Raw genomic sequence first — 21,801 nt, 5'->3', positions numbered from 1 at the left:
CAGGACCCCAAGATCCCTTTGTACTGTAGCACTTTGCAGTTTCTCTCCATTTAGATAATAACTTGCTCTTTGGCAGAAAAAATCAAAGTGCATAACCTCACACTTTCCAATATTATATTCCATCTGCCAAATCTCTGCCCACTCACTTAGCCTGTCTATGTCCTTTTGCAGGTTTTTTATGTCTTCCTCACTCACTGCTTTCCCTCCCATCTTTGTATCGTCGGCAAACTTGGATATGTTGCACTCGGTCCCTTCCTCCAAATTGTTAATATAGATTGTAAAGAGTTGGGGTCCCAGCACTGACCCCTGCGGAACACCACTAGTTACTGATTGCCAGCCCGAGAATGAACCATTTATCCCAACTCTTTGTTTTCTGTTAGATAGCCAATCTTCCACCCATGCCAGTATATTACCCCCAATCCCGTGATTTTTTATCTTGATCAGTAATCTTTTGTGTGGAACCTTGTCAAATGCCTTTTGGAAGTCCAAATACACTACATCCACTGGTTCCCCTTTATCCACCCTGTATGTTACGTCCTCAAAGAATTCGAGCAAATTTGTCAAACGTGACTTCCCCTTCATAAAACCATGCTGACTCTGTCCTATTAAATTGTGTTTATCCAAATGCTCTGTTACTGTTTCCTTAATAATGGACGCCAACATTTTGCCAACCACAGATGTTAGGCTAACTGGTCTATAGTTTCCAGCTTTTTGTCTACTTCCCTTCTTAAATAAGGGTGTTACATTAGCAGTTTCCAATCTGCTGGGACCTTTCCTGAGTCCAGGGAGTTTTGGAAAATAATCACCAATGCATCCACAATCCCTACCGCCACTTCTCTCAAGACCCTAGGATGTAGGCCATCAGGTCCGGGGGATTTATCTGCCTTAAGTCCCATTATTTTACCGAGTACCATCTCCTTAGTGATTTTAATCGTGTTTAGCTCCTCCCCCCCCATTGGCCCCTGTTTGTCCAGTGTTGGGATATTTTTAGTGTCCTCTACTGTAAAGACTGATACAAAATATTTGTTCAGCGTCTTTGCCATCTCCATGTTCCCCACCACTAGTTTCCCGGTCTCATCCTCTAAGGGACCAACGTTCACTTTAGCCACCCTTTTTCTTTTTATATAGCTGTAGAAACTCTTGCTATCTGTTTTTATATTTTTTGCTAGTTTACTTTCATAATCTATCTTCCCTTTCTTAATTAATCTTTTAGTTATTGTTTGCTGGCTTTTAAATGCTTCCCAATCTTCTATCCTCCCACTAGATTTGGCTACTTTATATACCCTTGTTTTCAGTCGGATACTATCCTTTAGTACTTTGCTAAGCCACGGATGGCTGTCTTTTCTTTTACTCCCCTTTTTCTTCAGTGGAATATATTTATCTTGAAAGATGTGAAATATCTCCTTGAATGTAGACCACTGCTCTTGTACCGTCTTACACTTTAATCTGTTTTCCCAGTCCACTTTAGTCAATTCTACTCTCATACCTTCATAGTCTCCTTCATTTAAGCTCAGTACGCTGGTTTGAGATACAACTCTCTCACCCTCAAACTGAATTTGGAATTCAACCATATTATGGTCACTCATTCCAAGGGGATCCTTTACTAGGACATTTTTTATTAATCCTGTCTCATTACACAGGACCAGATCTAAGATTGCCTGCCCCCTGGTTGGTTCAGTTACATACTGCTCAAGGAACCCGTCCCTAATACACTCTATGAACTCTTCCTCAAGGCTGCCATGCCCAATTTGATTAGTCCAGTCAATATGAAAGTTAAAATCCCCCATGATTATAGCTGTTCCCTTATTACAAGCCCTATAGACTACGCCCACTAGTGACTTTTTTCCCTTATTATTCCTTATCCCCATGCAAACTGTTTCACTATCCTGATCCTTTGACCCAATATAATTTCTGACTATTGCAGTGATTCCATCCTTGATTAACATAGCAACCCCACCTCCCTTTCCTTCCTGTCTGTCCTTCCTAATTGTCAAATACCCTTGGATGTTTAGTTCCCAGTCATGATCATCTTGCAGCCATGTTTCCGTAATGGCCACCAGATCATACCCATGTGTAGTTATTTGTACCGTCAACTCGTCTATTTTGTTACGAATGCTGTGTGCATTCAGATAATAAACTTTCAAATATGTTTTCTGACAATTTATTCCTGCTTTTACCCCTTTTACTACTTTATCATTATATACATTCTGTCCCTTCCTGACACGCTCTGGTTTTTAATTCCCCCACTGCTACCTTGCTCTATTGCCTTCTCTGCTGTCATTTTTATTTTTTGCTCTCTTAAAACCTCCCCCCCACTAATTAGTTTAAAGCCCTCTCTACAGCCCTAGTTATTCGATTCGCCAGGATTCTAGTCCCAGCACTGGCCAAGTGAAGTCCCTCCCAGTACTGATGCCAGTGTCCCAAGAAGCAAAACCCATTTCTCCCACACCAGTCTATGAGCCACACATTTAACTCTCTAATTTTATTTACCCTAGCCAAATTTGCACGTGGCTCAGGTAGTAATCCAGAGATTATTACCCTTGTGGTTCTGCTTTTTAATTTGGCCCCTAGCTGCTCAAACTCCCTCAGCAGAACCTCTTTCCTTGTCCTATCTATGTCGTTGGTACCAACATGGACCACGACAACTGGATCCTCCCCCTCCCACTCCAACTTTCTCTCCAGCCCAGAGGAGATGTCCTTAACCCTGGCACCGGGTAGGCAACACAGCCTTCGGGACTCTCGCTCTCGGCTGCAAAGAACTCTATCTATCCCCCTAACGATACTATCCCCTACCACTACAACATTTCTTTTAACTCCCCCCACTTGAATGGCTCCACGGTGCTGTGGCCGGGTTGCTCATCCTCCCCGCAGTCCCCGTTCCCATCCTCACAGGGAGTAAGAGCCTCAACCCTGTTGGACAAGAGCAAGGGCTGCGGCTCCTCCAACACTACCTCCTGGATCCCCGTACCTGCCTCACTTCTAGTCGCACCATCCTGTCCCTGGCCACGGACTACATCGGAATTAATTAATCTAATTGGTGTGACTACCTCCTGAAACACAGAGTCCAGGTAACTCTCCCCCTCCCTGATGTGTCTCAGTGTTTGAAGCTTGGACTCCAGCTCTTCAACACGGAGCCGGAATTCCTCGAGCAGCCAGCACTTACTGCAAATGTGATCCCCGTGAGCATCAATGGTGTCCACCAGCTCCCACATATTGCAGCAGCAACACATCACCTGCTCTCCCATTCTATGTAATTAATTAAATTTATTAATATTATTTTTAAATACCCTCTGCCCTGATTCTAGATGATGAATATCACACCTTAGAAACTATAAACCACAGAGTTTAAGTTTAAAAAGAGAGAAATACTCACCAACCAATCACCTGCTTTCTGGTGACGTCACACTTCGATTATTTTTTGTAGCCATTTCTCGCGTGTGAACATAGGCAGCCAGCGTCAGCAGCCCTTGCGACCGTCGTGGTTGAACCTAATCTGGACATCCCCGCTAGCGCTTGGATAGCAATCGGGGGCAGGAAGCCTGGCTGATCCCTCTTTCCACCCAAGCTTCAAGTTACTGCCCAGTCGAAAAGCAACTAGCTCCGAACGGAATGGAAATTAAGCCTGGGACCAAATACTGCATTGAGCGGTGCATTTATGTACTAGGCCATCGGAGGGAGCTCTCTTCATGCTTCAAGTCGGCAGTCTTAACGATGATGCTGTCCACCAAGCTCTTTGAATTTAGCTTTTAAAGGGCTGGGTGGATTCTTCCAGCCCTCTCGTCCGATTTGCTGGCTTTGACTTACTGAGCTTGTTTCTTTTTGTATAAAATATTATCTCTGCATTTAGTGAAGTGATAATTTAACACACAAAAGGATCATGGAGAGAGTGCAGCGAAGATTCACCAGACTGATACCTGGGATGGCAGGAATGACATATGAGGAGAGATTGGGTCGATTGGGCTTATATTCGCTGGAGTTTAGAAGAATGAGGGGATCTCATTGAAACTTATAAAATTCTAACAGGACTAGACAGACTAGATGCAGGAAGGATGTTTCCGATGGCCGGGGAGTCCAGAACCAGGGGTCACAGTCTAAGGATAAGGGGTAAGCCATTTAGGACTGAGATGAGGAGGAATTTCTTCACCCAGAGAGTGGTGAACCTGTGGAATTCTCTGTCACAGAGGGCGGTGGAGGCCAGTTCATTATATTCAAGAAGGAGTTGGATATATTTCTTAAGGCTAAAGGGATCAAGGGATATGGACAGAAGGCAGGGACAGGGTACTGAATTTGGATGACCAGCCATGATCTCATTGAATGGCGGAGCAGGCTCGAGGGGCCGAATGGCCTACTCCTGCTCCTATCTTCTATGTTTCTATGTCCAGTGCTGAGGGAGTGCTGCACTGCCGGAGGTGCCGTCTTTCGGATAAGATGTTAAACCGAGGTCTCGTCTGCTCTCTCGGGTGAACGTAAAAGATCCCATGGCCACTATTTTGAAGAGCAGGGGTGTTATTCCCGGTGTCCTGGCCAATATCGATCACTTAATCAACATCACTAAAAAAAGGTCATTATCACATTGCTGTTTGTGGGAGCTTGCTGTGAACAATTGGGTGCCGTGTTTCCTACATTACAACAGTGACTACCCTTCAAAAGAAGTACCATTGGCTGTAAAGCGCTTTGGGGCATTCTGAAGTGTGAAAGGCGCTATATAAATGCAAGTCTTTCGCCACTATTTGGAAGAAGAACAAGGGAGTTCTCCCTGGTGTCCTGACCAATATTTAGCCCTCAACATCACTAAAAAAATCCAGGTCATTATCACATTGCTGTTCGTGGGAGCTTGCTGTGCGCACATTCGCTGCCACGTTTCCTACATAACAACAGTGATTACCCTTCAAAAAAAGTACTTAATTGGCTCTAAAAGTGCTTCGGGATGTCCTGAGGTTGTGAAAGGCGCTAGTCCTTTGTGAACAATTGCAGATGTATTTTTTACACACAGGGAGTCCTGAAGATGCTGGGAGGATGTTTCCCCGGGCTGGGGAGTCTAGAACCAGGGGTCACAGTCTCAGGATAAGGGGTCGGCCATTTAGGACTGAGATGAGGAGAAATTTCTTCACTCAGAGGGTGGTGAATCTTTGGAATTCTCTACCCCAGAGGGCTGTGGAGGCTCAGTCGTTGAGTATATTCAGGACGAGATCGGTTTTGGATATTAAGGGAATCAAGGGATATGGGGATAGCGCAGGAAAGTGAAGATGAGGTCGAAGGTCAGCCATAGTCATAACGGCACAGAAGGGGGCCATTCGGCCCATCGAGTCCGTGCCGGCTCTGTAGAGCAATCCAGTCAGTCCCATTCCCCCGCTCTATCCCCGTATCCCTGCAAGTTTATTTCCCTCAAGTGCCTATCCAGTCTCCCTTGAAAACATTGAGTGTTTCCGCTTCCACCACTTCCGTCGGCAGCGAGTTCCAGGTCCTCACCACTCACTGCGTAACAACGTTTTTCCTCACATCTCCCCTGTATCGCTTGTCCAAAACCTTAAATCTGCGTCCCCTAATCCTTGTACCATCAACTGGTGGGAACAGCCTTTCCCTGTCCAGCCTATCCAAACCCATCATAATCTTGTACACTGTCTTTCGGATGAGACGTTAAACCGAGGCCCCGTCTGCTCTCTCAGGTGGATGTAAAAGATCCCACAGCACTATTTCGAAGAGCAGGGGAGTTATCCCCGGTGTCCTGGCCAATATTTATCCCTTAACCAACATAACAAAAACAGATTATCTGGTCATTATCACGTTGCTGTTTGTGGGAGCTTGCTGTACGCAAATTGGCTGCCGCATTTCGCACATTCCAACAGTGACTCCACTTCAAAAAGTACTTCATTGGCTGTAAAGCTTTTTGAGACATCCGGTGGTCGTGAAAGGCGCTATAGAAACAGAATCATAGAAATTTACAGCACAGAAGGAGGCCATTTGGCCCATCTTGTCTGTGCCGACCGACAAAGCTATCCACCCTAGTCCCACTTTCCAGCACTTGGTCCGTATCTTTGTAGGTTACGGCACATCAAGTGCATATCCAAGTACTTTTTAAATGTGATGAGGGTCTCTGCCTCTAGCACCCTTTCAGGCAGTGAGTTCCAGATCCCCCACCACCCCTCTGGGTGAAAAAAATTCTCCTCAAATCCCCTTTAAACCTCTGACCAAATACTTTAAATCTATGCCCCCTTTCATTAGGTGTCTATGCCCTCAGTTTCATAGGTATCGGCTACGCTCTGGCACCTCTTTCGAGAGGTTAGCAACAGGCTATTCTTTCATGAGAGGCATCATAACCATGCCTGATCCTGCCCTCATTTGATGTCCCAGTGCCCACATACGTGCACTTTCTAGCAAGGATCACTGGATAGCAATGCGGTGTTAAAACTCAAGAGATTAGGGGATGAATTCTACCATCGCCCTGTTCTGCATGACCCAGTTTCACATTGGGTAGGACATTTACCCACCATGCTATGGGAGAGCCTTTAAGCAACTATTCCTTTATTTAGAATACCATAGGAGTGCAAGTCTTCTTCTTCTACACCTCCGTTAAATCACCCCTCAACCTCCTTTGCTCTAATGAAAACAAATCCAGCTTCTTCAAACTGTTGTTGCAGCTAAGATCCCCCGCAATCATTCTGGTAAATGATCTTATTGAATGGTGGAGCAGGCTCGAGGGGCCACATGGCCTGATCCTCTTCTTCTTAAGCAGTCCCTCGGAACTGAGGATGACTTGCTTCCACACTAAAAATGAGTTCTCATGTGGCTGATGAGTCCAGTGCGGGACCTACAGTCTCTGTCACAGGTGGGGCAGACGGTGGTTGAAGGGGCGGGCGGGGTGCTTGGGTTGACGTACGCTCCTTGCGCTGCCTGCGCTTGGCTTCCGCTTGCTCCCGGCGAAGACCTTCCGCCTGATCCTGCTCCCATTTCTGAAGTTCTCCCTCCTCCACCTCTGCCTTGCACACACACCAAATGCATTGAGTTGAATGAGACACGGGAGGGCGCAGCTGATTGGCCAGGCCCCGCCCCTTTGGGAGTCGGCGCTGCGCATTGTGGGCTACTGGAGGTCCTGGCCAGTTGTCGGCCCGCCGCTCGCAGAAGCGGCAGTGGCGAAGGCGGGCTGTCTCTTTTTTTTGTAATGTATATAATTTTAGAATAATAAGGACCTACACACTCTTTTCTCCTGGGAGAGGAGAGAGGGGAAAATAAAAACCTCAAACGATGCCGAGTCTTTGCAGGAGCCCGAGCCGCAGCGGGAGAAGCGCCGAGCTCCGTTGCTTCAGGTTGCCCAGAGACGCCGAGAGGTGAGGCGGCGCGGCTCCCGTCTTTCTCCCTCTGGAGACTGGGAATTTTCTAAAGGATGTTGAGGGGAGGTGTTGTGGGTTGACCGATTAAAGTCGCTTTGTCCTTCCCCGCCGCCGCCTTCTCCTTATTTTCAACCGTCGCTCGCCCGGCTCGCCATTTTAATTTTTTGTCGCCTAGCGCCCGCTCGAGCCGTTAGGCCCGCTCCAGAGCGGGAGGTAAACATTGCCCACTGCGCCTGCGCGCCTCACCTCCTGACATTGCCCACTGCGCCTGCGCGCCTCACCCCCTTGCCATTGCCCACTGCGCCTGCTGGCCTCACCCCCTTGCCATTGCCCACTGCGCCTGTGCGCCTCACCCCCTGACATTGCCCACTGCGTCTGCGTGCCTCACCCCCTGACATTGCCCACTGCGCCTGCGCGCCTCACCCCCTGGCATTGCCCACTGCGCCTGTGCACCTCACCCCCTGACATTGCCCACTGCGCCTGTGCGCCTCACTTCCTGGCATTGCCCACTGTGCCTGCGTGGCCCCCCCCCACCTGCATTGCCAATTGCGCCTGCGCACCTCCCCTGCTATTGCCCACTGAACCTGTGAGCTTCCCCCCTGGCATTGCCCACTGCGTCTGTGCGCCTCACCCCCTGACATTGCCCACTACGCCTGCGCGCCTCACCCCCTGACATTGCCCACTGCGCCTGCGCGCCTCACCCCCTGACATTGCCCACTGCGCCTGCGCGCCTCACCCCCTGACATTGCCCACTATGCCTGCGCGTCTCACCCCGACATTACCCACTACGCCTGCGCGCCTCACCCCCCTGACATTGCCTGCGCGCCTCACCCCGACATTGCCCATGCCTGCGCGCCTCACCCCCTGCCATTGCCTGCGCGCCTCACCCCCTGCCATTGCCTGCGCGCCTCACCCCCTGCCATTGCCTGCGCGCCTCACCCCCTGACATGCCCACTACGCCTGCGCGCCTCACCCCCTGCCATTGCCCACTGCACCTGCGCGCCTCACCCCCTGACATTGCCCACTACGCCTGCGTGTCTCACCCCGACATTACCCACTACGCCTGCGCACCTCACCCCCCTGACATTGCCTGCGCGCCTCACCCCCGACATGCCCACTATGCCTGCGCGCCTCACCGCCCTGTCATTGCCAACTGTGCCTGCGCGCCCCCCCCCCCCACCACCGCGGCATTGCCCATTGCACCTGCGTGCCCCCCCCACCCGTGTTGCCAGTTGCGCCTGCGCGCCTCCCCTGCTATTGCCCACTGAACCTGTGCGCCTCCCCCCTGACATTGCCCACTGCGTCTGCACACATCCCCATGCACTGCCCACTGCGCCTGCATGCCTCCCCCCGGCATTGCCCACTGCATCTGCGCGCATCCCCATACATTGCCCAATGCGCCTGCATGCCTCACCCCCCTGGCATTGCCCACTGCGCCTGTGTGCCTCCCCCTGGCATTGCCCACTGTGCCTGCGCGCCTCCCCCTGGAATTTCCCGCTGCGCTTGCACGCCTCACCGCCTCGCATTGCCCACTGTGCGTGTGCTCCCCCTGGCATTGCCCACTGCGCCTGTGTGCCTCCCCCTGGCATTGCCCGCTGTGCCTGCGCACCCTCCCCAATTGCTCACTGCGCCTCCCCCCACCGACATTGGCCACTGCGCCTCCCGACCAAAGCAGTCCTTTGAATGAAGTGAACAAAGAAAGACTTGCATTTATATAGCGACTTTCATGACCACCGGATGTCCTAAAGCGCTTTAAAGCCAATGTGCAGTACTTTTGAAGTGTAGTCACTGTTGTAATGTAGCTCACAGTCTCAGAATATGAGGTTTAGCACTGAAATGAGAAATTTCTTAACTCAGAGAGTGGTGAATCTTTGGAATTCTCTATCCCAGTGGGCTGTGGCGGCTCAGTCGTTGAGTATATTTAAGCCAGAGATCGATAGATTTTTGGATATGGGGATAGTGCAGAAAAGTGGAGTTGAGGTACAAGATCAACCATGATCTTATTGAATGGCGGAGCAGGCTCGAGGGGCCGAATGGCCGACTCCTGCTCCTATCTTCTATGTTTCTATGACCAGATAATCTGTTTTAGTGATGTTGATTGAGGGATAAATATTGGCCCCAGGACACCGGGAATAACTCCCCTGCTCTTTGAAATAGTGCCCTGGGATCTTTTACGTCCACCTGAGAACCAAGGCTCTTTGAATGAAGGGACCAATTTTTTTTTGTTTGTTTTTTTTTCCCCCCAAGTGTGGGAACCAGTGAATTGCTACTGTGGAGGTCCCTCCGTGCCTTTCACTGGTGGTGGTTACAAAGCCCATGCAAACCAGAACATTTGATCTAGAGTCTATACTGAGGTATCTCCTGAAGCTGACTGTAAAGTCGTTTCTTGGATGGATACAAATTCTTTCTTTCTTGGATGGATTTTAAAATTCTCATCCTTGTTTTGAAATCCCTCTATGGCCTCGCCCCGCTCTATCTCTGTAATCTCCTCCAACCCTACAATCCGTCAAGATACCTGCCTTCCTCTAATTCCAGCCTCTTGTGCATCTCTGATTATAATCACTCCACCATTGGTGGCCGTGCCATCAGCTGCTAAGGACCTAAGCTCTGGAATTCCCTCCCTAAACCTCTCTGCCTCTCGCTCCTCTTTTAAGAAGACGCTCCTTAAAAAAAACACCTTTTAGACCAAGCTGTTGGTCAGCTGCCCTAATATCTCCTTATGTGGCTTGGTGTCAAATTTTGTTTCCTAACGCTCCTGTAAAGTGCCGTGGGACGTTTTGCTACATTAAAGGCACTATATAAATGCAAGTTGTTGTTGTTGGATGAGATAGGATGGGGCAAATGGCTATCGTGTGAGCTCAGCCAGGGCAGCAGTTTTTGAAGTGTTACAATTGGTCTCTGATCCTAGCTAAGGGAGGGAGAAAAATCTATCTGCTCGACAGAGTATGTGAATGAGCTTCAGGTGAGGGCAGCACCAGGTTTGCATTTGCATTCTCTGCTTAATTAACCACTGGCTCCCTATCTAGGTGCATCGCAGCTTGGGGTTGGTGCCAGAAAGTTGTTGGCATCCGTGGAACTGTATCAAGCAGAGTCTAAACCTTCAGAAAATAAAATGAACTCACAGATTTGTGACTACCCCATTCTCACTTTTATTATATATTTTAAACTTTGTGCTTCTGTGGATTTGTGTTACAGCTAGTTATATATTTTTCTGTTTTGAACAAAGATTCTTCTGCAATCACTCCCAAAAAATACTGCTTTTTTGAAAAAAAATCTTTAAAGAAAGGAATTGTGGATTAGTTCACTGAAAGACCTTTGATATTTGAGAGCACCTGTGTTTCAATTATTTATAAATAATTGAAACACATGAATGGTTTGCATTCCGGGTTAACAAGGATAGAAGTTTGCTTCTTTGTCATTGTCATTGTCGGCAGCGTTTCCCCCTCCCCATTGATTTACACACACGTCAGAAGCTTTGAAATGGAAGAACTGTTGGACGGGAAAGATAGATCAAAATTCAAACTTATAACATTTTTCACAAATAATGTTGCTTTTGGGGAAAGCATGAGGAAAGTATCAAATCCTTTTTTCAGGTAGTGAGACATCTTTTCCTTACTGTTTTTTCCCTGCCGTCCTGAAGGAAATGAAACCTTCCTGGGCTACTGTTCCACAGATGCTGGATGCCTTCTAATAGTCATTCATATAGGAATCTTGATGGTGAGTGTTGAGAATATCACAGCGAAGGCTGATCTAATTATAATCTGCTGTCTACTTCATGTATACTTTCAGTGGAAGTTACTGGATATTAATAAGTGAGAATCCAGATTGATTTTCTATTGTCCTGCATGGGATCCACTAATTGATTGTAGTATAGGGATCAAGAGAATTCTTATCAAGGCATATTTGGTTTCTCCCCTTTTTGTTGACTCGATGTACCTATGAGGGTGGCTGACCATCAGTGGTCTTCACGTGCTCTGGGAAACTGGCTGCTATCGGTGTTTCTTCCTTCCACTCCCCTTATCAAAGTATCTTTCATCTATGCTATCTGTCTCTCTCTCGATCCAAAACTCAGCATATGGGTCATTGTGGGGATCCACCAGTGGTTCCGTTGCTGTGAGCTCCACTGTGCAGTCCATGATAAGCTAGTTGGTAATGTAATGGCCATTAACTTGTGGTTATGATTACAAGGGGCTGCTTTTAGATTGGAGCTTATAATTAGTAGTTATACTCACCTGGTTGATTGTCAGTGCTCTAAAGTTGGACTGGTATTTATCTTCCTCACCATCCCCTGCCATAATGTAAATTGAATATACAGCTTTTTTAAATGTATTCATGGGGATGTGTGTGACACTAGAAAAGCTACATTTATTGGCCATTCCTAGTTTCTCCAAGAATGTAGTGGTGGCTTGACTCGCTATAATCCTTGCGCTGATGGTGTTAGGTAGGAAGTTCCAGGATTATGACCTAGAGATAGTGAAGAAATGGTGGTATCTCAGATCAAGGTGACCTGAGACTTGGAAGTGACCGTATTCCCATGATCTTGCTGCTTTTGTCATACTTTATACAGAAAATCCATTTGGCTGGCACTTGGGCTCCATAGATGCAAGTGAGTTTATTTACTGTAAGCTTTATTCCAAAATGTATTTTATTTATACTAGATGTGTTTTCTAAAAACTTTACACAAAGTCCCGTGTTAGCTGCTTTATGGTGATAGGTGATGGTTCTCCATGCATACCGTAATATTGATGATGCAAAGCACCAGGCTGTTGTATGTATTTAAATAAAAAATGAAACCAAGGTGAAATGTTAGGGTGCAGGATACAAGGTTGAATAAAGAAGTAGGCGTTAGATGATGTCTGGGTTTAAAAGTTCCCTTCCCCTTGCATAGTTTAGACATCATGGGAAAGAATGAGTAGGATACTGTGAGATGAGTCATAGGGTCATAACAGCACAGAAGGAGGCCATTCGGCCCATCGAGCCTGTGCCGGCTCTCTGTAGAGCAATCCAGTCAGTCCCATTCCCCCGCTCTATCCCTGTAGCCCTGCAAGTTTATTTCCCTCAAGTGCCTATCCAGTCTCCCCTTGAAAACATTGAGTGTCTCCGCTTCCACCACTTCCGTCGGCAGCGAGTTCCAGGTCCTTACCACTTGCTGCGTAAAAAAGTTTTCCCTCACATCCCCCCTGTATTTCTTGCCCAATACCTTAAATCTGTGTCCCCTAGTCCTTGTACCATCAACTAGTGGGAACAGCCTTTCCCCGTCCAGCCTATCCAAACCTGTCATAATCTTGTACACCTCTATCAAATCACCCCTCAACCTCCTTTGCTCTAATGAAAACAAATCCAGCTTCTCCAACCTGTCCTTGTAGCTAAGATCCCCGATCCCCGGAACCATTCTGGTAAATCTCCTCTGCATCCTCTCAAGGGCCTTCACATCCTTCCTAAAGTGTGGTGACCAGAACGGGACGCAATATTCCAGTTGTGGCCTAATTATATGCTTTATAAAGGTTCAGCATAACTTCTGTATTTTGTACTCAATACCTCTATTTATGACGTCCAAGATCCCATATGCTTTGTTAACCACTCTCTCAATATGTCCGGCCACCTTCAGGGACCTATGCACATTAACTCCCAGGTCCCTCTGTCCCTGCACACTCTTTAAAACTGTGCCATTAAGTGTATATTGCCTCTCCCTGTTCCTTCTGCCAAAATGCATCACCCCACACTTCTCTGTATTAAATTCCATCTGCCACTTGTCTGCCCATTTTGCTAGTCTTTCTATGTCCTGCTGCAGTCGATTGGTATCATCCTCACTGTTTGCCACCCCCGTAAGTTTGGTGTCATCGGCAAATTTAGAAATTCTACTCTATATTCCAATATCCAAGTCAAAAAAAGCAGTGGTCCTAGCACTGACCCTTGGGGAACACCACTGTCTACAATCCTCCAGTCTGAAAAACAGCCATTTACCACAACTCGCTGTTGTCTGTCCTTAAGCCAACTCCTTATCCAATCTGCCACTGACCCACCTATTCCATGAGCCTCAATTTTGTTAACCAGCCTTCTATGTGGTACTTTGTCAAATGCCTTCCGAAAATCCATGTAGACAACATCCATTGCATTCCCTTCATCAATCCTCCCTGTTACTTCATCAAAAAATTCAATTAGATTAGTCAAACACGATCTGCCTTTTACAAATCCGTGTTGACTCTCCTTAATTAGCTTAAACCTCTCCAAGTGCCCATTAATTTTTTCCTTGATTATTGTTTCTAAAACTTTACCCACCACTAATGTTAAACTGACCGGCCCGTAGTAACTAGGATTGTCCTTACACCCTTTCTTGAACAATGGTGTCACATTTGTCACTTTCCAATCCTCGGGCACCTCCACCGCATCTAGGGAAGATTGGAAAATTATGGCAAGCCCTTCTGCTATCTCCTCCCCCAATTCCCTTAGCAACCTGGGATGCAAGCCATCTGGACCAGGCGACTTAGCCACTCTAATACCCAGCCTTTCTAGTACATCCTGTCTATCAATTTTCACCCCTTCCATTGCTTCTACCTTTTCCACTTCTACCGATATTTTGTCAGCATCCACCTCCTTAGTAAACACCGATACAAAGTACTCATTGAATATTCTAGCCTTGCCGTGCACCTCTAAGCATATATCACCTTCTTTGTCTACACCTGAACTGTGAGGGAGCCGATGTCCTCGGGGTAATATTTTCTAGGGCGGTTCGGGAGGATTTAAACTAATTTGGCAGGGGGATGGGAACCTAGGTAGTGGAAAAGAGGGAAGTCATATGAAGTTAGAAATAGATGGTAGAAAGGTGAGAAGCAATAAGCAAAGGAGAGAAACACAAAGGGCCAAACTAATTCATAATGAGAGTGTGAAAAAAGCAAGCCTGAAGGCTTTGTATCTTAATGCTAGAAGCATTAGGAACAAGGTGGATGAATTAGTTGTGGAAATAGAGGTAAACAAGTATGATTTGATTGGGATTACAGAAACGTGGCTGCAGGGTGGGCAAGGCTGGGAACTTAACATCCAGGGATATACAATATTTAGGAAGGATCGGCAAAAAGGTAGGGGAGGTGGGGTAGCATTGCTGGTAAAGGAGGGGATTAATGCAATGGAAAGGAAGGATATTAACTCGGATGAAACGGAATCTGTATGGGTAGAAATGAGAAATAGCAAGGGGAGGAAAACGTTAGTGGGTGTGATATATAGGCCTCCAAATAGTAATATGGAGGTGAGGGAAGGCATAAAAAGGGAAATTAGAGAAGCGTGCGATAAGAGCACAGCTGTCATCATGGGTGACTTTAATTTACATATTGATTGGACTACCCAAATTAGTAAAAATTCTGAGGAGGAGGAATTCCTGGAATGTTTTCGGGACGGTTATCTGGACCAATATGTCGAGGAGCCGACTCGAGATCAGGCCATTTTAGACTGGGTATTGTGCAATGAGAAGGGACTTATCAGCAATCTTCTTGTACGAGGCCCCTTGGGTCAGAGCGATCATAATATGATCGAGCTCTCAGTCGAGATGGAGAGTGAGGAAATTGAATCAGAGACTAAGGTCCAGAACTTAAATAAAGGGAATTACGAGGGTATGAGACGGGAATTGGGTAAGATTGATTGGGTGGTGTTTCTGGGGGGATTGACAGTGGATAGACAATGGCAAGCATTCAAAGATAGAATGGAAGAATTCCAGAACATGTTTATACCGGTTTGGCATAAAAATAAACCTAAAAAGGTGACTCAACCGTGGATAACGAGGGAAATTAGGGACAGCATAAAATCAAAAAAAAGGGCATATCAACTGGCAAAAAAAAGCACCAGACCGGAAGATTGGGGGCAGTACAGGATACAGCAAAAGAGGACAAAGGGATTAATCAGGAAGGGGAAAATAGAATACGAAAGTAAACTTGCAGCAAACATAAAGACAGACTGCAAAAGCTTTTATCGGTATATCAGGAGGAAAAGACTGGTAAAATCCCAAGTCGGTCCCTTGCAGTCCGATTCGGGAGAATATATAATGGAGAATAAGGAAATGGCAGACCAATTAAACTCATACTTTGGTTCTGTATTCACAAAGGAGGACACAAATAACCTCCCAGGAATATCGACAAACATAGGGACTAATGAGAGGGAGGAGCTGACAGAAATTAGTATCTCTAGGGATATGGTGTTGGGTAAGTTGAGGGGACTGAAGGCCGACAAATCCCCGGGGCCTGATAAACTACATCCTAGGGTACTTAAGGAGGTGGCCCTGGAGATAGCAGATGCTCTAAGGATCATCTTCCGGAACTCCATTGACTCGGGAACAGTACCCGTGGATTGGAGGGTAGCTAATGTTACCCCAATATTTAAAAAGGGGGGTAGAGAGAAAGCAGGGAATTATAGACCAGTAAGCCTTACATCGGTTGTGGGCAAAATGCTAGAGTCCATTATTAAGGATAAAATAGCGGAGCACTTGACAAATGGGGAAAGGATCGGACAGAGTCAACATGGATTTACAAAGGGTAAATCGTGTTTGACTAATCTGCTGGAATTTTTTGAGGAAGTAACTGGTAAAATAGATGGGGGAGAGCCAGTGGATGTGGTGTACCTTGACTTCCAGAAAGCCTTCGATAAGGTTCCACACAAAAGATTATCATGCAAAATTAAGGCTCATGGGATTGGGGGCAAAGTATTAACGTGGATAGAGAACTGGCTGGCGGATAGAAAACAGAGAGTTGGAATAAACGGCTCGTTTTCGGAGTGGCAGGCAGTGACCAGCGGGGTGCCGCAAGGATCTGTCCTGGGACCCCAGCTGTTCACAATATATATAAATGATCTGGATCAGGGAATTGGATGCAATATTTCCAAATTCGCTGACGACACTAAACTAGGAGGAGGGGTGGGCTCTGATGAGGATGTCAGGAGGCTACAGTGCGATTTGGACAGGTTGGGGGAATGGGCAGATACGTGGCAGATGCACTATAATGTGGATAAATGCGAGGTTATCCACTTTGGGGGTAAAAACAGGAGGGTGGATTATTATCTAAATGGCAATAGATTGGGAGATGGGGAAGTGCAGAGGGACCTGGGTGTTCTTGTGCACCAGTCACTGAAGGAGAGCATGCAGGTGCAACAGGCGATTAAGAAGGCAAATGGTATGTTGGCCTTCATATCAAGGGGGTTCGAGTATAGGAATAGGGATACCTTACTACAGCTGTACAAGGTGCTGGTGAGACCGCATCTGGAGTATTGTGTACAGTTTTGGTCGCCCCATCTGCGGAAGGATGTTCTTGCCATGGAAAGAGTGCAGCGGCGATTCACCAGGCTGATACCTGGAATGGCGGGAATGACCTACGAGGAGAGATTGAATAGTTTGGGCTTGTACTCACTGGAGTTTAGAAGATTGAGAGGGGATCTCATCGAAACATATAAAATTATGGCAGGCCTGGACAGGCTGAATTCAGAGAGAATGTTTCCAATGGCAGGGGAGCACAGAACCAGGGGCCACAGTCTAAAAATAGCGGGCAAATCATTTAAAACAGAGATGAGGAAGAATTTCTTCACTCAAAGAGTGGTGAGCCTGTGGAATTCCCTGCCACAGAGGGCTGTGAAGGCTAATTCAATAAATATTTTCAAGAGAGAATTGGATATATTTCTGAAGGCTAAGGGGATTAAGGGTTACGGAGAAAAGGCGGGGACGGGGTACTGAACTGGTAAGATCAGCCATGATCTCATTGAATGGCGGAGCAGGCTCGAAGGGCCGAATGGCCTACTCCTGTTCCTATCTCTATGTTTCTATGTTTCTAATAGGCCCACCCCACCTCTTATTACCCGTTTACTGTTTACATGCCGGTTGAAGATTTTTGGGTTCCCTTTTATGTTAACTGCCATTCTACTCTCGTATTCTCTCTTTGCTAATCTTATTTTCATCTTCACTTCCTCTCTCTCAACTTACTGTGTTTGGTCTGGTTCTCCCTTGAAGAATTCACCTGACATTCAACCTACACCCTCTTTTTGTTTCATCATCGTCTCTATCTCCCTTGTCATCCAAGGAGCCCTTGCTTTGGTTCCCTTACCCTTCCCTCTTGTTGGAATGTACCGAGCCTGTACTTGGAACATCTCCTCCTTAAAGATCATCCATTGTTCCATTACAGTTTTTCCTGTCAGTCTTTGGTTCCATTTTACCCTGGCTAGATCCTTTTGCATCTCATTGAAGTTAGCCCTATTCCAGTTTAGAAGTTCCACTCTAGATTGTTCCTTGCTCCTCTCCATTGCTAATCTAAATCTTCTGATACGATGATCACTCGTACCCCCAAGTGTTCTCCCACAGACACTTGGTCTTGATTTCAACATGATGAGCAGCAGCTCCATGTGGGATGGTGTTTTTGGATACAGTAGGGACAAGCGAATAAAGTTCAGAGCAGAAATGGCCATAATATCAATAACGTGAAGAAAGGTTGTGACAGAAATGGAGGTTCCAGGCCAGAGGTGTACATTTTATTTTGGAGGTGAGGGAGGGGGGTGGGGGAAGCATCCTATGGAAGCGGAGCTGAGAATGAAAGGGATGGGGGGGGGGGAGAGAAACCCAAGGGTTCGAATGATGGAGTGGAGAAGGGTAAAGAAAGAGAAAGAACAGCAATGTAATTTAAACGAGAAGAAAGTAAGCAGGAACTGCATTGCTGCCGACTGTGAGGTGTAGATGCTCACCTGTGTGGTTCTAAAGAAGCTTCAGGAGTGGCGCTGTAGTCACTAAAGTGTAGATATAAGACATTTGAATAAATCTTTATCTTGCTGTTGCAGTCCTTGCACTGCATTGGAAAAGCTTTAAAATTCCTAAGCAGTTTCTAAACATTTTAAATCACCTTTTGTCTGCAAATGTTAAAAGCTTATATCCAAATAAAAGTCCTAACTTGTTCAAATCTAATATTTTTGAGCAACTGTTGAACTGGATTATGAATGTTTTGCTTACATGTTCTAGCATAGTGACTTTATACTTTGTCGTGTTTATGGGCCAGAACTTCGGGTCCCCACGGGTGAGTACGCGCTGGGTACTTGCACGTAGGTCCAACGAAAGTGCCGGTTTCGTGCATACACTGCGCATGCGCGGGAAACCAGAACTTCCGTTCCCTTAAAGGAAGGGGTTCACAGGTCGAACGCGTGCGCCGGAGAGGCAGCGCGTACGCCTGGAACTTCCGTTTTTTTTGCAGCTTTCTCCGGGAGGGTAAGTCTCCAGGAGCTACGCTTGTAAAAAGCAGTCGCAAGGCCTGCTTTTAACAAGGTAAGTGGTGAATTAAGTTAAATTTAAACATTTTTTCCACAGATTTATTATTTTTAAATACTTTAAAGAAAGGTAAGTTTATTTTTAGCCCCGTTAGAAAATGTAATGAATTTTTTCAAAATTGTAAATTATTTAAAAATTATTTCATGTAACTTAGTTATTTTAAAAATGTGATTTAAAAAAAAAAAAAAAAAATTATTTGAAGTTTTAGTGATGTTTTGGGGCTTATAGTATTTATAGGTTTGACAGCTCTTCCTATCAAATTTATGAATGAAGCATTCCCTGCTACCATTGGCTCTCCATGGCCCACGTGATCCCAGGGGACGCTTTGAACTAACTGCGCCCCTGGGATACGCAAGCACTGCACGCCGGCAGTTGGAGCAGGCCCAGGATTGGAATCCCACGCGGGCCCACAGCACAACGGCCGGCGCGCTAGGTAAGTGCAGGTCGGGGGCTTGCACCCGCGGGAAGCCCCCGACCCGAATTTCTGGGCCATTGTGAAGTAAACAGCATTTATAACAAAGATTTTGGAGTGGCATTCTCTGCTGTTGCCATTGACAGACCTATCACCACTAGTTCTTCATGCTAGTTCAAACTTTTCTCTACGTACAACCCAAATTGGACAAGATAAAATCTGTAATTGTGCTACGGGTTACTTTTCATGGTTCTTGTGGGCACAGTGTGAAACTTTTATCTACACCATTAATTTTTACTGAACTCTGAGTGGTAACACTGGACATAAAGGAGGAGAGTTTCTTTGTCATATTGACGAGTATGCAGGATGAATTGCAGTTTCTGCGTCATTTGGAAAATGCTGCAAAATAAACGTGGAGTCTTGCAACTTCAGTTGGAACGGTGATATTTACTAATATTTCCGTGTTAAGAAATCATAAAGTCGCTTCCATTTCAAAAGTGTGTGTGTGGATTAGCTTACTTTTTTAAAAACTTGCTGTATGTGGCAGAGGAATTAAACCTCACTCTTTTCAATTTAGTTGCAGAGTTAGGCTGACCCTGTAGGACACCGCCCACCGCTATGCCTGCTGTTTGGCCGACTCTTCTGGATCTCAGCAGGGATGAGTGCAAGAGAATACTCCGAAAGCTTGGTAGTACATTGTGGATTATTTTCTTTTACTTTTCTGCTACAGTCAGATTCTGTTTAGTGAATAGCTGGTTTTCCAGATTCAATCTGCAATCTGTGCCGAGTTAACTGATCTTTACTGGGGCCTGGTTAAGTTGTTACAGGTGGCCTCCTGTCCCTGAGTCAGGAAGAGAGGAGGGAAAAATCAGCCAGGGTTCCTGCTTCCTGGTTAGCTAGCCAGTGATCTCTCTCGGACATTGAGTGACAAAAGGATTGCATCTGGCTTTGATGTGCCTTGTGCTCAAATAGTCTGACATTTACTGTCAAGGATGAGGCATGAATAGCGACCCCTCAAGTGAGGCAGAACAGCAAGAAGAGGAATGGAGAAAATAGATTGGGGCGGTGAACTGTTTTCCTCCAGCAGTTTATTCATTTACAGGAAAATCAGACAGTGGAAACATCAGTGCTGATTTTCTGTCTTACACTTTCTTGCCTGCTTTGAATCAGAATAAAAGATTGTAGAGTGCTAACCTGCTGAAGTTTGACTTGTGTTGAAATGGATTATTCAGAAGATGTAAGTTCTAAATCTGTTCAGTTATAACAGTGGCTACTTGTTTGAAAATTATTTCAGATTTTAACTTTTTACTTCATGTAATTGGATTTAATTTCCTGTAAATCCATGTTCAAAATTCTCCTTGGAGCAGAGAAGGCTAAGAGGAGATTTGATGGAGGTGTTTAAAATCATGAAGGGTTCTGATAGAGTAAATAAAGAGAAACTCTTTCCAATGGCTGGAGGGTCGATAACCAGAGGGCACAGATTCAAGGTGATTGGCAAAAGAACCAGAGGCGACATGAGGAAAAACTTTCTTACACAACGAGTGGTTAGGATTTGGAATGCGCTGCCTGATAGGGCGGTGGATACAGATTCAATAGTAGCCTTCAAAAGGGAGTTGGATAAATACTTTAAGGAGAAAGAAATTCAGGGATATGGGGAAAGAGCGGGGGAGTGGGACTAACTGGATTGCTCCTCGAAAGAGCCAGTGTAGACTCGATGGCCGAATGGCCTCCTTCTGAGCTGTACTATATGATTCTATCAAAATTATATTCCTTTCTGTGTATAATGCTGGTATCAAACTAATGTTAGAGTTACTAGACATAGGCTAGTAGCTGAAACTCAGTCTGCAGCAGAAGCACTGGTCCAAAATGTTTGCTTTATTCAGCTTTTCAAATGCTGGGAGACTTGTCACCTGGTAGTTATTTTCAGTTAGTCAGAGGGATATATTTATCAGAGGATACTTGAAGATAAGACAATTGTAGTGGTTCATTCTGTGGCATTTGCCTTCAGAGTATTGCATAGTCTTACAAAGCAGCTGATATCCTGGCTAGAATCCTTGATCTTCCTCCATTGTGTGCATGAAAATACTACATTTTTAAAAGCGCCTCTATTTTTCAAAGAGTAAAATTTGTTGTATATTTATAATTATTTTGTGGCTTTTGCAGTGAATTGGTGTGCATGAATTGGGGTGGGGGAGCCACAAGTTCAACAGGCATACGTTGAATGAAAAATTTTGGAAAAATAAAGAAAAATTTTCAGTTGGAAAATTAATGAATTGATAAGATTTTGCTGCATAGTGTTTGCTCAACGTTTTCCTGGGATGGATAGGAGATATGTAAGTTAGAAGTGTGATTTTCATTTTTTTCCCTCTTGCCTATTAGAACTGGAAGCTTATGCTGGCGCTATCAGTGCGCTGCGTGCACAAGGCGACCTTACAAAAGAAAAGAAAGACCTCCTTGGAGAATTGGCTAAAGTTCTTAGGTAAATGTTACAAGGAGATAAGATCTGTTTTTATAAGGTTTTCTTCAATTTCGTACTCATTCTTACTGTCACCACCCCCAATCTCAAATGCAGTGAAAATGTATTTCTTCTTTCATGCCTGCCCAATAGCATTTTTAAAATTATTACAGAGAGGTAGTTAACAGTGATTCTGCAGTAGCTTTGCATTTATATTGAATTTATTTTTGCTTGTTTCTTTTTTCCTGGGGAGAAATTTGCAGCCCTTCAAGAAGGGCAATTTGGGCTCTGCAATAAATGCTGGCCTTGCCAGTGACACACACAGCCT

General features: G+C 45.7%; 1 protein-coding gene across 11 annotated transcripts in view; it reads left to right on the top strand.

Moving 5' to 3' along the window:
* Positions 1 to 7,077: 7,077 nt before the first annotated feature.
* Positions 7,078 to 21,801, top strand: part of emsy (EMSY transcriptional repressor, BRCA2 interacting) — a 79,398-nt gene continuing 64,674 nt past the window's right edge. For 4 of the 11 annotated variants that reach the window (XM_085999699.1, XM_085999698.1, XM_085999697.1 and 1 more), the window contains exons 1-3: positions 7,078 to 7,325; positions 19,596 to 19,706; positions 21,398 to 21,497. In XM_085999699.1, coding sequence (XP_085855825.1) covers positions 19,637 to 19,706; positions 21,398 to 21,497 — 170 coding nt within the window. In that variant the 5' untranslated portion in view covers positions 7,078 to 7,325; positions 19,596 to 19,636. Of the gene's footprint in view, positions 7,326 to 10,968; positions 11,046 to 11,895; positions 11,950 to 19,595; positions 19,707 to 21,397; positions 21,498 to 21,801 lie in introns of those variants that run through there. The other 7 variants (XM_085999696.1, XM_085999701.1, XM_085999692.1 and 4 more) reach the window with 6 other exon arrangements.

The sequence above is a fragment of the Somniosus microcephalus genome, chromosome 10 (assembly GCF_052327205.1).
Source record: "Somniosus microcephalus isolate GS21.2 chromosome 10, FLI_Smic_1.0, whole genome shotgun sequence".
Taxonomy (NCBI): Eukaryota; Metazoa; Chordata; class Chondrichthyes; order Squaliformes; family Somniosidae; genus Somniosus; species Somniosus microcephalus.
This window is presented reverse-complemented; position numbering and strand designations above follow the sequence as displayed.